General features: G+C 41.7%; 1 protein-coding gene across 4 annotated transcripts in view; it reads left to right on the top strand.

Annotated features, from left to right (window-relative positions):
- The first annotated feature begins 3579 nt into the window (after positions 1–3579).
- Positions 3580–15654, top strand: part of MTMR6 (myotubularin related protein 6) — a 43736-nt gene continuing 31661 nt past the window's right edge. For all 4 annotated transcript variants that reach the window (XM_008021760.3, XM_008021758.3, XM_073012935.1 and 1 more), the window contains exon 1: positions 3580–3847. In XM_008021760.3, the coding sequence (XP_008019951.1) occupies positions 3824–3847 (24 nt within the window). In that variant the 5' untranslated portion in view covers positions 3580–3823. The remainder of the gene's footprint in view (positions 3848–15654) is intronic.

The raw sequence follows: 15654 nt of genomic DNA, 5'->3' as shown, positions 1-15654 counted from the left end.
TGTGTATATGTATATACACCATATGTATACACACACATACACAAATATACATATCTATATAATTGCAGCAACTAAAAATATTAGAAACATTGGAGTATTAAGTTGTAAGAATTTCCTAGAGAGTAGATTAGAAAGGCAAATACTTAAAAAATAGGAGTGAAAGGATAGTAAAATTAGGGAGTCAGACCAGGAATTTCTACTGAAAAAAGAAAGGGGCTGGGCACAGTGGCTCATACCTGTAATTCCAGCACTTTGGGAGGCTGAGGCAGGCAGATCACTTGAGCCCAGGAGTTTGAGACCAGCCTGGGCAACATGGAAAAAACCCGTCTCTACAAAAAATACAAAAATTAGCCAGGCTTGGTGGTGCCCACCTGTAGTCCCAGTTACTCAGGAAACTGAGGTGGGAGGATTGCTTGAACCTGAGAGGTCAAGGCTGTAGTGAGCCGAGATTGTGCCACTGCACTCCAACCTCAGTGACACAGTGAGACCCTGTCTCAAAATAAATAAATAAAAATAAAACAAAATAAAAAGAAAGGAGAAAGGACAAGAGGGAAATAGGAAAGAAGAAAGATGAGGGAGAGAAGACAGGTGAGAAGAAGAAAAAAATTTAAAAAGGGAAGAAATAAAAAGGAAGAAGGAAAAAGAATGAAACAGTAATTATTACAGAAATAATACAAGAAAATGTCCCAGAATCGAAGGACTTACGTTTTCAGATTATACAGCTCAAAACACTAGGCAGAAAAATAAACAAGAAAGCTAAGGTTTATTGTTGAAATTTTAGACCATTGGAGATAAAGAGATCCAAAAAGCATCCTGAGAAAGTCGAAGCGATACCTAAAGGGAAATCGGAACACCATCGAATTTCTGAACTGCATTGAAAGTTAGGATATGTCTCTGGGAGCTTTCAAAATCCTAATTAAAATTACAGAATTCTAGACCCAGTCAAACTTCCCATCAAGGATTTATGCTCCATTCACCCTTTCTCAGGAAGTTAATACAGAATATACTACATCAGAATAAAACAATGCAAGTAAGTAAATCAAGAAAGATAAACCACAGGATCTAAAAACTCAGCACAAGTAACCAACACATTTCTCAGGCCCACAGTGAGGAGAGTCCCAGGATAATATCCATTCAGTAAGCTCAGAGAACACAAGTGCAAACTGGAGCAAAAGGAGAAAAGGCTCCTAGAAGCATCTGGAGACCTCTAAAGAGATGTCTGCAGGAAAAATAATGGAACTGAGTGATTGTCAGATTTAACCATAAGGAATATTCTATCTAGTGCAAGAGTAGTCAACTCGAGAGTCAAAGAAATGTCATTTAATATTTTGTCTGTTATTTTACTTTATTTCTGTAAAGCTAGGTAATTTTCTAGACTATCATATTAACATAAATAGAACTTTAATATGGATTTTGAGAAGCCAATCAATGTAAAACAGTTGTCAAGAATACAGACTTTGAAGTCAGCCTGTCTGGCTTTATAACATGGATCTTGGCTTTATCTGCTATGTGATATGGGGCAAGTTACTTTACTTCATTGTGTCTCACTTGTCTCATCTCTAAAATAAGGAAAGCAATAGCATTTTCCTCCGAATACTCGTAAAGCACTCAGTACATTTGGTCACCTGACATCATTGTGATTGCCTCTCTGTGAGAATTGGTAAACAGAGGACACAAGAAGTAAGGAGATGAGAAGAGGGAGGATTATCTATAGGGGAATGGGGAAGGAGGAAGATATAAATTGCGAGGAAAATGATATAAAGAGGTTTTATTAAGAAAGTCTTGCTGTGTGCTATACAATTCACCTCTTTCTGTTTTCTCAAAAAGCAATCCTCAGTAAAGACCTACATTACTTTTTCTCTCTCCATATATATTCGTATATATATATATTTTCTGAACAGATTTTGTGGGGTTTTTTTTGGGGGGAGGGGGTGGATGTGATACTGTACTAAGGTTTGTTTCTAGGTGGTTTAATGTAACTCTTCTTACATATTTACCTTAAAGGAGTCAGCAACTCCACCATAAAGGCTGTTGTGTTTAATAACCATCTCCATTGTGTTGGCAATCTGTCTGAAACATAGTAGGCACTCAAAACAAAACAAGCCAAGACAACTTGAACAAAATGAAACAAATAAGTGAAACAAAAATTTTAATTATAAAAGAAAATGTAGATGTTAGGCTTTTCTAACACCAATCACAGTAAGAAAGCTGAAGATTACAAACCCTAATTCGCTTAGTAGAGAATACTTACAAAACGTAGAGCAGGGTTTCTCGAACTCGAACTTCTGACTTCAATTGATCCGCCCGCCTCAGCCTCCCAAAGTGCTGGGATTACAGGCCTGAACCACTGCGCCTGGCATAGAGCAGGTTTTTTCAACCTCTGCACTGTTGTCGTCTCTGAGCCGGATAATTCCTTGTTGTTGGGGGGTTGGTCTGGTGTCTAGTAGGGTGTTCAGCAGCTGACTTGCGACTTGGCCTCCACCCACCAGTTGCCCCCCGACGCCACCCACCCCCGTTTGAGACAAACAAAAATATCTCCAGAGCTTGCCCAGTGTCCCCTGGGGAGAAAACTCACTCCAGGCTGAGAAGTACCACATTAGACGTATCCTAACAAAAATAACCCTCCTCTAGAAATGTAAACTTTTTGTTTACACAAATAAAAATTACAGAACACGGTTACATCGAACCTATTGTTCTATAGCCAGTTTTTTTCTTCCCTCGGTAATGCAGCATTCACATTTTCATTACGTGATATCCCTCTACAGGATGAGTTTTAATGGAGGCTGGTGCTAACATCGTATGGAATTGAGGTAGGAGGCGGGACTCTGACAGCAGACCAGATTGAGGACTAGCTAATCATCATACTTTACATAAGGAATCCGTAGTATTGGAGATTTGATTGTTTCAAATAAGGCTGGTTAGGTTATTTGGTTATTTTCTTAGAATAATAACTCTAATTTTTTTTTTTTTTTTTTTTTTTTTTTTTGAGACGTTGTCTTGCTCTGTCGCCCAGGCTGGACTGCAGCGACCGCATCTCAGCTCACTGCAAGCTCCGCCTCCCGGGTTTACGCCATTCTCCTGTCTCAGCCTCCCGAGTAGCTGGGACTACAGGCCCCGCCACCACGCCCGGCTAGTTTTTTGTATTTTTAGTAGAGACGGGGTTTCACTGTATTAGCCAGGATGGTCTCGATCTGCTGACCTCGTGATCCGCCCGTCTCGGCCTCCCAAAGTGCTGGGATTACAGGCGTGAGCCACCGCGCCCGGCCAGTAACTCCAAATCTAATTATTTCCTTAGAATACATTCTTATGTGTAGAACTGCAGCTCAAACTAAATTTGGTGGTGTCCATTGGTATGGCGACGGACCTCAGAACATCCTCCAGTCTTGCGCTCACCCCACAACAGCCCTTTACTGGGCATCCATTCTCACGCGGTCTTCCTCCCCGACCGCCCCGCGTCCGCTCGGCTGGACAACAAAGACGGCCTCGGGAGGGGTGGTGAGCAGTATCGACCTCCTCCAGCAGGGGGCGCTGTGGGATCCGCCGCGGTCCGGGACGAACCAGCAAGCCGCTCTCGGTCCGCAGACTCTCTGCCCGTCCGCCAGCCCCTTATTCCCCCGGAGGCCGCGGGGTTTGGGGAAGTGTTTCTAGGAGACGGCGCTGGCCGGCTGCGCCTGCGCGGTTGACGCTACCGGAGCCGGTTGACGGACCCGCGTCGCTGGCCGGCGGAGGGAGTTCCCGCTTGCTCTCTGTCGCTGTCACCGCCCTGTTTCTCTAGCCCCATGGTACGCCCGTGAGGCCGGCTGCTGGCTGACGTCTCCTCGCGATGGAGCATATCCGGACGACCAAGGTAGTCGAGCGCGGGACAACCAATCTTCAGGGGCCCTGGTCTGACCCGGCTGGGGCAGGAGGAGACGAAGGCTCGGCTGGCCTGACCGGGGTGGGGGCCGGCCCGGCGGAGACCCGGTCCGGGGCGGGAGGGTCTGGCTAGGCCTGGTCTTGGAGGGCAGGGTCAGCTTGGGCCCAGCGGGGTGCAGAGGCCCCCGGTACCTACAGGAGCAGGGGTCCCTCCTGCAGCATCTCGGAGTGCGTAGGGATAAGCCTGGGAAAACTTCCTCCGCCCTCCTAGCTCTACGTTTTCTCGGGCAAAATTGGGGCTCCTTTAACTTTGGGGTCTTTCGGCCTTTCGTTGCCTCATCTACCGGAAAATCGGTCTTCAGATTAACATTATGATGCTGTGTAAGCTTGTCCTTGCTCACATTTCTTTGTCCCGTGTCGCAGATGCACAATGCGAGTTTTGGAGGAGCCGAGATCAGCTCTCCGCGCCACCTCCCTTTGCTGTCTCGGTCTCCAGTCTTTTCGGATCCGGTGTTTTCGTGTAGGTGCTTCAAACTTAAGGCATTGTCCAAAGTGTCAGTAGTCAGTTTAACAGGAGTTCTGGAGAAGGGAAAAATGTTATTCCGTATTTTGAAAGGTGGGATGCAGCTTTATTCGATTAATCTTACTACACTCCATGCTTAATTTTTGTGTGTGGAAGAACTTGATTTTGAGAACGAACAAATATTTTTATTTCATTACACATTTAAAAACGGAAGGAAATGACATCAGAATATTACCAAATTACGTTTCCAACGACATTTAAGTTTAACTTTGGGAGGGAGAAAAACATAAATCGAGACGAGAAGAATAACATTTTTAAATCACTGCGAGCCCACCGCAAGGCAGCCTCTCCACGTTTTGGCAAAGCTGAAGCCGTTTTAGTTGCTGCCCATCTTAAAGTTACGGCTCATTTAGGGAACCAGCAGATGTTCATTATCTTCATTATTCCAAGAAGAATTTGTGTTTTTAAAATTTTTTTAAGTGTTTCACAAACCTTTTAAAAATACACATGAATTTTTATTAGAGTTTGTCTTTAACGTTGTGCATACCATATCTAATAAAATTGAAGATGCTGAAAACTAACCCCTTAAAACGTTTTTTTAAGAGAAGAAAGATAAAATAACTTGAGAATTCAAGTTGTTGGTACTTAAATTTTGAAAATAGAAGGGTGCTTAAGTCTATAACCAAACTAGTAGAAGGTGCACAGATGGAAAAGAGGACTAGAGTAGACATTGGATCAGGTTCTTGTATTGGTTCCAGATATATGTATTATATAGTAGCTAAGTGCACGTGACTGACTTCTGCATCAATTCGAACCTCCTCTGTTTTTCATGTGCTTTCTACGGTGCATAGCACACAAGGGAAAACCAGTAAAAGGCTGGGCATGGTGGCTTACGCCTGTAATCCCAACACTTTGGGAGGCCGTGGCGGGCAGATCGCTTGAGCCTAGGAATCCGAGACCAGCCTGGGCAACATAGTGAAACCCAGTTTCTACAAAAACAAACAAACAAAAAAATTGGCTGGGCATGGTGGCTCACGCCTGTAATCCCTGCACTTTGGGAGGCCGAGATGGGCAGATCACCTGAGGTCAGGAGTTCGAGACCAGCCTGTCCAACCTGGCAAAACCCCATCTCTACTAAAAATACAAAAATTAACCGGGCGTGGTGGCAGGCGCCTGTAATCCCAGCTACTCAGCGGCTGAGGCAGAATTGCTTCAAGCTGGGAGGTGGAGGTTGCAGTGAGCCGAGATGGCGCCACTGCACTCCAGCCTGGGCAATAGAGCAAGACTCAGTCTCAAAAGGAAAAAAAAAAAAAAAAAAAAAAAGCCAGGTGGGGTGGTGTGTACCTGTAGTCCCCAGCTACTTGGGAGGCTGAGATGGGAGGATGGCTTGAGCCCAGGAAGTGGAGGTTGCAGTGAGTCAAGATTGTGCCATTGCACTCCAGCCTGGGTGACATAATGGGGGTGGAAAAAAAAAGAAGAAAAAAATCAGTAAAAGTAAACTGAATCTGATCAACTAGAGCAAATCCTATTCTTAGGTGGATAAGAGTGAACAGACTTGGAAAATATTGAGGATCTCTTAGTTATTTTAAATCTTTCCTCCTTCAATGTATTATGAATATATATCTTTGTTTTTATTTGTAGAGTTGTAGCCCCTCTTATTAGCTCTTTGAAAGTTGTCACCATTGACTTTCATTTTGTCTGATATTCCTCTTTATCAGTGGATGAAGTTTTCTTCAAGTAATGTTCTGATTTTGACTTATCTTTACACAGTGGTCCCATGCTGGTGGTTTAATAAGGCGTTTTTAGAGACTAAGAAATTTCTGATGATTTTCTGTTACAACTACTTTTCAAATATGCTCTTTTATTACTTGGGGTTGTTTTTCTAGTATTGGATCACTATTCTGGAGTAATATTAAGTGAGTGTACGTAGACCGCAAGTAAATATTTGCTAGGTACCTAGTATGTGCCAGACGCTCTATTGACACTGGGTGTATCACAGCAAGATGGAGGTGGACCTCAGGGTAAGTTCTGTTAGTTGTTGTGGGGACTGTAACATTTTCTTAAATTATTAATGTATTGGGAAAATAACTTATTCTTAAAAGATTGGTTTGAACATAGCCAACCTTTTGTTTCCATTATGCATAGCCTTCATCTGGATTTAGTTAGTTTGCTGCAAAAATAAGTGTAAGTATTTAAAAACCAAAAGTGGATTGTTTTAGATTTATTAGCTGTTTTGACCTTTACGTAGTTTAGTCATTAGGATCAAAATTGACTGTAGAGTGTCCTTTATGACTATTTAGTGATTTATGTTGTTCAGTCAGCTGTATTTGAAAAGTAATAATTACCATTTGTTGAGCAACTATATATCAGTATAGCCAATTATACAATATTATTACTTTATAATATATACAATTGCATAAATATGTTAATTTATACAGTGTCATCACTGATCTCTTAAATAACCCTGTCATTTGGGTAGTATTATCTCCATTTATAGGTGAGGAGGAAATAGGCTTAGGAATTTAAGAAACCTGCTCAATTAGCTCATGAGAGATAGAATTAGTATTTAAACTAAGGTGTGTTTAACTCCAAAGACTATGTATGCTTTTTCCAGTGCCTCTCTAGTTTTAATCTAATTGTTAAGTGTGCATTAGTATTAATTCAGAAATAAATGCTGATAATAATTCTAAGAGCTTTTCCCCCCAAACATCTTTTTGCCATAAATAATATTTATGTGGTATTGTTTTTAAGTAATATTTAGGATTATTATTGCTTGCTAATCAGAATTTTATCAGATTAAGTATTTTAGCTGAATACTAATGAACATATATATCATTCTGTTTTGGTCACATTTGGTTTACTAACTGTATAGCATCAAAGATGTCAAGTCCCTGAATCTGGATTTCTGAAAGAGCATTTCCAAGCTTCACTGATGAATCATGTAGCTACTGCCTATCGCTTTGAGCTCTGATTTTGCCATAATGACATAGTCCTGCCAAGAAACAATGAGAAATATGCAGAGACAGTTCTTCATGCAATCTTTCTCCTTTCTCTGCCAGTATTTGGCTGACATCTTATATTAATGTCAAATGAGATTGTCTTATCTGTAAATGGAACTCTACTGAATGGAATGGAAGAACTTTTTTTAAGCTATAAATGAAAGACTGACTGCTACAGTTTGTAATCAAATGGAATGTCTCATAAAAATCTGGTGCTACTAAGGCCCAAATTGAGTTATTACGAAAGTTAATGGCTAACTTGTTCTTTAGCTTGCTCCCTCTTTTTGTCATTAGAATGTGATATCATCCATGTATGTATACAAATATATCTTCCCTCTGAAAGAAGGAAGGAGATATAAAAATAAGAATGAATCGGCCGGGTGCGGTGGCTCAAGCCTGTAATCCCAGCACTCTGGGAGGCCGAGGCGGGCGGATCACGAGGTCAGGAGATCGAGACCATCCTGGCTAACACGGTGAAACCCCATCTCTACTAAAAAAATACAAAAAACTAGCCGGGCGAGGTGGCGGGCGCCTGTAGTCCCAGCTATTCGGGAGGCTGAGGCAGGAGAATGGCGTAAACCCGGGAGGCGGAGCTTGCAGTGAGCTGAGATCCGGCCACTGCACTCCAGCCTGGGCGACAGAGCGAGACTCTGTCTCAAAAAAAAAAAAAAAAAAAAAAAAAAGAATGAATCAAGAATAAGGAGAAACTGATAGTATTTAAATTGTCTTTGAAATAAGAGCCAATAGGTTTTGAGGAGCACCTGAAGGCTTTTTTCCAAGTAAAGTGCTGTTTTGATTTTCACTAATACTATCCCATTTTACAGGTGAGGAAACTGAAACCCTGAGAAAATAAATAAAATAACTTGTCCTGGCTCGCACAATTAGCTCTGCCAAAGAAGAGGTGGAGGTGGGAACTTGAATTTAGGTCTTTCTGATAGCAAGCCTATTCTCTTAACCACACTCTCTTGCCTCACAGAATAATGATCTAATCGAGAGATTTGATTAGTCAGTTGGGGCAGTGTGAGTAAGAATAGAGAGGAGGGGATGAATAGGAGAAGCTTAGGTGGTCAGACTTTTTCTAGTAGCTAGCTGATTGTGAGGATCTAGTGTGGGGGAAAATGTCTGGCTTCAAGAGTAGATTTGGGAGGGAGTTGTGTTTAGGTAAATCATTGAAATTTCTATTTTGGATGAGTTTATGCAAGAATATGTTAAGACTCTGTAGAGAATAGTCTAAACACTTAAAAAGGCAAACAGGCCAGGCATGGTGGTTCATGCCTGTAATCCTAGCATTTTGGGAGGTCAAGGCAGGAGGATCACTTGAGGTCAGGAGTTTGAGACCAGCCTGGCCAACATGATGAAACCCTGTCTTACTAAAAATACGAAAAATTAGCGGGGCATGGTGGCGGGTGCCTGTGATCCCAGCTACTTGGATGGCTGAAGCATGAGAATCCCTTGAATCTGGGAGATGGAGGTTGCAGTGAGCCGAGATCATGCCGCTGCACTCCAGTCTGGGCGACAGAGCAATGCTCTGTCTCAAAAAGAAAAAAAAAATGGGGTGGGGGGCAGGCAAGCAGAGGAGGAGAAGCCAGATGAATTTGAAAGAGGTGAAGCACAGATGGGAAGGGGACAGTCTTCCCTGTTCTAATTTCCTTCTCTGCTCCATCCTCTGGCTGCTTCCTCCTCGGGCCAGGCACTGTTGTAAGTTCCGACAAAAACTCCTGCCTTTATAACTTATTTGGAGAAGAGATAACAATAAACAAAATTAAGTTCAATGTAGAGTATGTTAGAGGGTGGTAAATGCTATGGATAAAAATAAAGCAAGCCAGGGCTCTGGAGAGTTTGAGGGTTGAGGAGGGGCTTTAAGGGAGGACCGCTGTAGATCGAGTGGTTAGGGAAGCACTTACAGAGAAGGTGACTTCTGAGTACAGACCTGAAACTGGTGAGGGCGCAAGCCATCCCCACATGGAGGATGTGGGGGAGAGTCCCAACAAAGGGAACAACGGGGTCAAAAACCCTTTGAGGGCATGCCTGGTTGCTAAGAACAAGCAAGACAGCTAGAGCAGGGTGAGTGAAGAAGAGCATAGTGGAAGATTAAAGCTGGGGAACAGGGGCAAGTTACTGTAGTCTTGAAGGCCACTGTAAAATCTTTGCTTTTTTTTGAGTGAGATAGGAAGCCATTGATGGAATAAGCAAAGTAAGATAAAACTGAAAAGTGCCCACGGGATTTACGATCTGAGGTTACTCTCTCCCCTCTTGAGGTCTGTGACTGTTTCATTTCATAATTTATGCAGCCAGACACTGTTCTGGAAATTGGGATACACAAACAAAAAACATAATCTCTGCTCTCCGCTTCCTGCACACAACTTGAAGTGCTCCCATTTTGAAAGCTAATTCTTGGCAGGATGCCAGCGTGGAATGGTTCTGAGAGTCCCAGATGAGTGCCTGGCTCTAGGGAAGGAGTGCGGCAAGCCAGAGGAGCAGTGATGGGCACTTTATGCTTCCGTAGCCACTGTGGTGTTGTTGTAGTCGTAGAATAAGTACAACTGTTGGTCACAGAAGTCTGATTGAAGGCCATTGGTCCCAGAGGCCACTTTTTCCTGAGGAATAAAGAGGTGTCTGAATTTTCTGAATGTGATTCTGTTTGTGTGACTCCCTGTGTTTTTCATTTCCAACCTTTTCTTCTTTCTTTTCTTTTCTCTTCCTTTCCTTCCTTTTCCTTTTCTTTTCCTTTCCTCTTTTTTTTTCTTTCCCCTTTCCTTTCTCCTTTCTTCTTTGTCCTTTCTCCTGTCTTTCTCCTTTCTTTTCCAACAGGATCTTCCTCTGTCACCTAGGCTGGAGTGCAGTGGTATGATCATAACTCATTGCAGCCTCTACCTCCTGGGCTCAAACGATCCTCCTGCCTCTACCTCCCAAGTAGCTGGGTCTACAGGCACATGCCACCGTGCCTGGCTAATTAAAAAACAAATTTTTTTTTTTTTCTGTAGAGATGAGGGTGTCACTATGTTGCCCAGGCTGGTTCTCAGACTCCTGGTCTCAAGCAGTCCTCCTGCCTTGGCCTCCCAAAGTGTTGGGATTATAAGCGTAAGCCACTACACCTGTGGTGGCCCCAACATTTTCTGAATGTGAATCCGTATGTGTGGGGTTCTCTGTGTTTTCCAGTCCTAACTTCATAATTGGCTGAAATTTGAACTTTCCGCATAGACCATTAGGGTACCTTTTAATGTAGGCCCATAGTTGGCAACGATTCAATTAAATAGTCCTTAAGGTAATGTGTGTTGGCATTTACCATTCCTCACCGAAGTGACATCTTCCAATTCCTTTCTCTTTGCCCCATTTTTATTCTTCATTTGTTCTTTCTTTTCCCAAAGGCTTTTTTCTTTTTTTCCATTTTCTTTTTGGCTGTGATGATACCTATAATTTAAGGATCCTAACAGTTTCTGTAGTACCTCAATGATAGTGACCTGCAAGAGTTGTAGTTGCTTCCTAAACATCTGACTTAACGCATTTCTGAGAACAGACTGGGGAAAATCTGTAGCAACATCTGTAAAATACTTTTAGTTCCTTGGTGAAAAGGGGAAATATAAAGAAGCAGTTGGTTTTTAGAAGTTGACTAAGTCTGTGGTTTGAAATTTGTATGCCAATGATTTTAGTAAAGAAAAATATTTGATTTCTCCTCCTTAGAGGTGAGGGGTGGGATTTGCCACAAAGAGCAAAATAATCAGTGTATTTTCTTAGAAATTCTCTTATTGTCTTGAGAACTTTAGTGTAAATACTAAATAAATGTTTTGGAATGATTTCAGATTAATTTCACTATCTGTCACTTTCATATAGAGATTACCCTATTGAAGCAGTTGTATGTAATGATTTTCTGTTATATAGATTTGAATATAAGTTGGCATATGCTAAGATAGTCCTCAGTTTATTTTATTAAAGATATCCTTTCTTTCAGATGTTTTCTTCTCTGTACTACTTTATCTTAGTGAATGGCAACCAGTGTGACAAGCTTAAAACTCTTAAGGAACCTCTGTCTTTCCTCCTCTTTTCCTTCCCTTATCAGTTTTGTTATTATCTCAAGATGGACTTCCTCTCTATCACAGCTTACTCCAGGCCCTAATATGAACCAGTCACCTAGATGGCTTCATTAGCTTCTTACCTGGTTGCCCTTAATCAGCCCAGCATTTTCTCCACATTGACACTGGAATGATCTTATAAGCTGTATTTCCTAATGGACTACTGTGCTTAAAAACCTCTGTATCTTTTTTAATCTACAGTACAGATTTTGTACCTTAACATGTTTTTTTTTTTTAATCAGATAAAATTTTATGCCTCTGCTATTGAGACATAAATGTTGTATTTCCTATGTTGAGAATTTTGTATTTTCTGTATTCCCATTAGTGAAGAACATTTTGCTGATCTTTGCTTTCATCATTTAGAGTAGTTTTTTCCAACTATGGAGCACCTTTAAATATGGAATTTGCTTTTTAAACTCCATATGCATCCTCCTTTCTCCATTTGAACTTAACTGGACAGTACCTTGACATAGAGGACTGTCAGGGCTCTACCTACTTGGCCAGATTACTAACTACAGTAGTTTGGCACATATTTACTAGAGCACTTGATTGCTTATATTTATTAGGCAGACAAAGATAAAGTACGTGTATTAGTCCATTTTCACACTGCTGTAAAGAACAACCCAAGACTGGGTAATTTATAAAGGAAACAGGTTTAATTGACTCAAGTTCCACATGGCTGGAGAGGCCTCAGGAAACGTACACTCTTGATGGAAGGTGAAGGGAGGCAAGGCATGTCTTCTCATGGTGGCAGGAGAGAGAGAGAGAGCAAAGGGGGAAAGTGCCCTCCTTTGAAACCATCAGAACTCAGGAGAACTCACTGTCAAGAGAGCACAGCATGGGGGAAACCACCCCCGTGATCCAATCACCTCCCACCCGGTCACTTCCTCCACACGTGGGGATTACAATCCAAGATGAAATTTGGACAGGGGCACAGAGCCAAACCGTATCAGTACCTGACATTTACTATCCAACCTTTCAGTAGCTTTCTGAAAAGAGATTATTGTCCTTATTTTAGAGATTCAGATAGATTGGCCTTTAGTTGATAGCCAGTACATTTTTGATGAGTGAATCAGAAAGCTCTTTTCCTGATACGTATATGTTTATCTACATGTTCTTCAAAGATGTGTGTGTGTTTGGGTGTGTGCATGCATGTAATGCAGTTGTGCATCTTGTTTTATTTTATTTTATGACAGAGTCTCGCTCTGTCACTCAAGCTGGAGTGCAATGACTCAGCCTCTGCTCACTGCAACCTCTGCCTCCAGGGTTCAAGTGATTCTCATGCCTCAGCCTCCTGAGTAGCTGGGATTACAGGTGTGTGCCACCATGCCCAGCTAATGTGTCGTTGTTGTTGTTGTTGTTGTTTTTTGACAGAGTCTTTTCTTGTGCCCAGGCTGGAGTGCAGTGAAGCAATTTCGGCTCACTGCAACCTCCGCCTCCTGGGTTCAAGCAATTCTCCTGCCTCAGCCTCCCAAGTAGCTGGGATTGTAGGTGCCTGCTGAGCTAATTTTTGTACTTTTTTTTTTTTTTTTTTTTTGAGACAGAGTCTCGCTCTGTCGCCCAGGCTGGAGTGCAGTGGCCGGATCTCAGCTCACTGCAAGCTCCACCTCCCGGGTTTTCGCCATTCTCCTGCCTCAGCCTCCCGAGTAGCTGGGACTACAGGCGCCCGCCACCTCGCCCGGCTATTTTTTTTTTTTTTTTTTTTGTATTTTTTTAGTAGAGACGGGGTTTCACTATGTTAGCCAGGATGGTCTCGATCTCCTGACCTCGTGATCCTCCCGTCTCGGCCTCCCAAAGTGCTGGGATTACAGGCTTGAGCCACCGCGCCCGGCCAATTTTTGTACTTTTAGTAGAGACAGGGTTTCACTATGTTGGCCAGGCTGGTTTCGAACTCCTGACCTCAGGTGATACACCCACCTTGGCCTCCCAAAGTGCTGGGATTACAAGCGTAAGCCACTGCGCCCACTGCTAATTTTTATATTTTTAGTAAAGAAGGGTTTCGCCATGTTGGTCAGGCTAGTCTCAAACTCTTGGGCTCAAGTGATTGCCTACATCTGCCTCCCAAAGTGCTGAGATTACAGGCGTGAGCCACCACACTCGGTAGCAGTTGTGCATTTTAAAGAATCAAAGTTGTAATAAGGTCCTTTAAAAAGTGGGAGAAGTAGATAAGCTGAGCCCGTAAATGTTTGGGAAAAGAGCCTAAAGGTAGAGAAGGAAGCTAACCTCATGTTGAGTCAGAGGAATTAATTTGGAGTTAAAAGTTAGAAGAAATATCAGTTGCATAAGAATGAGCAGGTGAACTTATGAAAAATATGGATTCTTGGTCTCCATCTCCTCAGATAACTGAGTGAAGTTGGGGTGAGGCTTTGGATTTGTACTTTTGTAAAGTTTTAGAGGTGATTCATATGAGCAGCTGGGATTTGAATCGTGTATAGCTGACCAAAATTAAAGATCTAACAAAGAGAATTTCAGATTATTTTGCATATAAAACTAGGGGGAGTAAGGAAATAGGCTTGGAGTGTTGGAAAGAGCATTTTCACCAAAAATTTCCCGCCTTGATAAGAGACCCAGCCAGAAGGAACTGTACAGTTCTAGAAGAGCGATTTTATTCTGATTGAATGATGGAGTAGGGATAGAGGATTGAAAGTCCAGATATGTACTACACATGGAAAAAAACCCAAAACTGAACTATACCTATGTGTTCTACTAGTCATTTTCTATTTGCTTTTAGTTTGTTGCTGGTTTATTCAAGAATTACTGAATGAATACCTACTGTTCACCCACTGTGTAGGGAAAAGATAGATGAGGAAAAGTATAATGGGATACAGAAGAATCTTATTTAATAAATCAAATGATTTCAACAAAAGGGATCACTGGTAAATTGGGCACACCTTCTGGTTTTCACCTGTGGAAAATAATTTTTCTGTGGCCGTTCATCTTAGTTCAACAAACATTTATTGTGTCAGACACTCTACTAGCTGTTAGGAGATATTCGTGCGTAAATGAAAGACAGTCTTTGCCCTGGGCTATGTTAGTCTTTAGTGGAAAAGACAGATACATGAACAGAGGCTTTCATTATAATTTAGGAATTGCTTTAATAGTGGTGGAAGGGGCAGATTTAAAAATATTTAGGTGATAAAAATCATAGGAATTGGTGATTGATGGAATGTTGGGAATTGAGAAGAAGTCATAGGATGATTCACAGATTTCCAGTGTGGGTGACTTGATAAGGATGGAGGATTAACATTAACTCACATCCAAAATACAGAATTAGAAACCTATTTGTGAGCAGTGAGGGGGAAATCAGTTTTGCTTTCAGTATGTATAACATGGCTCCGACACATCTAGTGGAGGCAGTATAGCATAGCAGGAAGGTGTTTTGGCTTGGGAATCAGATCACATAGGTTTATGACTAAGCTGTACCACTAGCTGCTTCTCGCTGTGTGACTTTGAGATGACTAACCAACCTCACCAAGTCCCAGTTTCTGTGGGGACAGTACTAGTACATACTATACAGTAGTTGTCAAAATTAAAAGAAATAATGTATGGTAAGCACTTGTTACAGCAATAGGCACATAATGAGACCTCACTAGTATGTCAGGAAATACTATCTGTGTAGCGGACAGTATGAACTCAGGAGAGAGGGGAGCTGGATGTACAATTTTGGGAGTCATTAACATATAGGCTTACATAATGACAGTAGGTAAGTTTCCTATAGAGAATGGACCCCTGAGGAAGAGTAATAGTGGACAGGGGATGGACAGAAGAGGAATAAAATCCAAATGAAAAGTGGTGTGATTATTTTCCATGTATAGAAGCTTTGTAGATACTTATGCCTCATAGAGAAGTTACAATGTGAGATTTATAATTGGAGCACAACCAGGAATATTTATGATCTTCAAAAAATCCACAAATTTAAAATTTCACATGGATTTCTTTTTAAAGCAAACTTCCTATTTAATTAAATAGTAATAAAATCAGCCCCTCCCCACTTTTAAACTACTTGCCAGTAGACTTTTTGATTTTTTCTGAGAAGCTATTTGAAACTCTACTGAATGATGTGGACACAGATTATTTGCTTGAGTAGTGTTGATACTTTATGGTAACCTTTATTTCCATATATATTCATCAGTTGTCTTCTTGTTAGAGCCTTAAAAACTTTGTTTTACTAGCTTAGGAAATGATATGGTTTGGCTCTGTGTCTCCA

This window comes from Chlorocebus sabaeus, chromosome 3, assembly GCF_047675955.1.
Source record: "Chlorocebus sabaeus isolate Y175 chromosome 3, mChlSab1.0.hap1, whole genome shotgun sequence".
NCBI lineage: Eukaryota > Metazoa > Chordata > Mammalia > Primates > Cercopithecidae > Chlorocebus > Chlorocebus sabaeus.
Note: the sequence above shows the minus strand (reverse complement) of the source record. Positions and strands in the feature narration are given on the sequence as shown.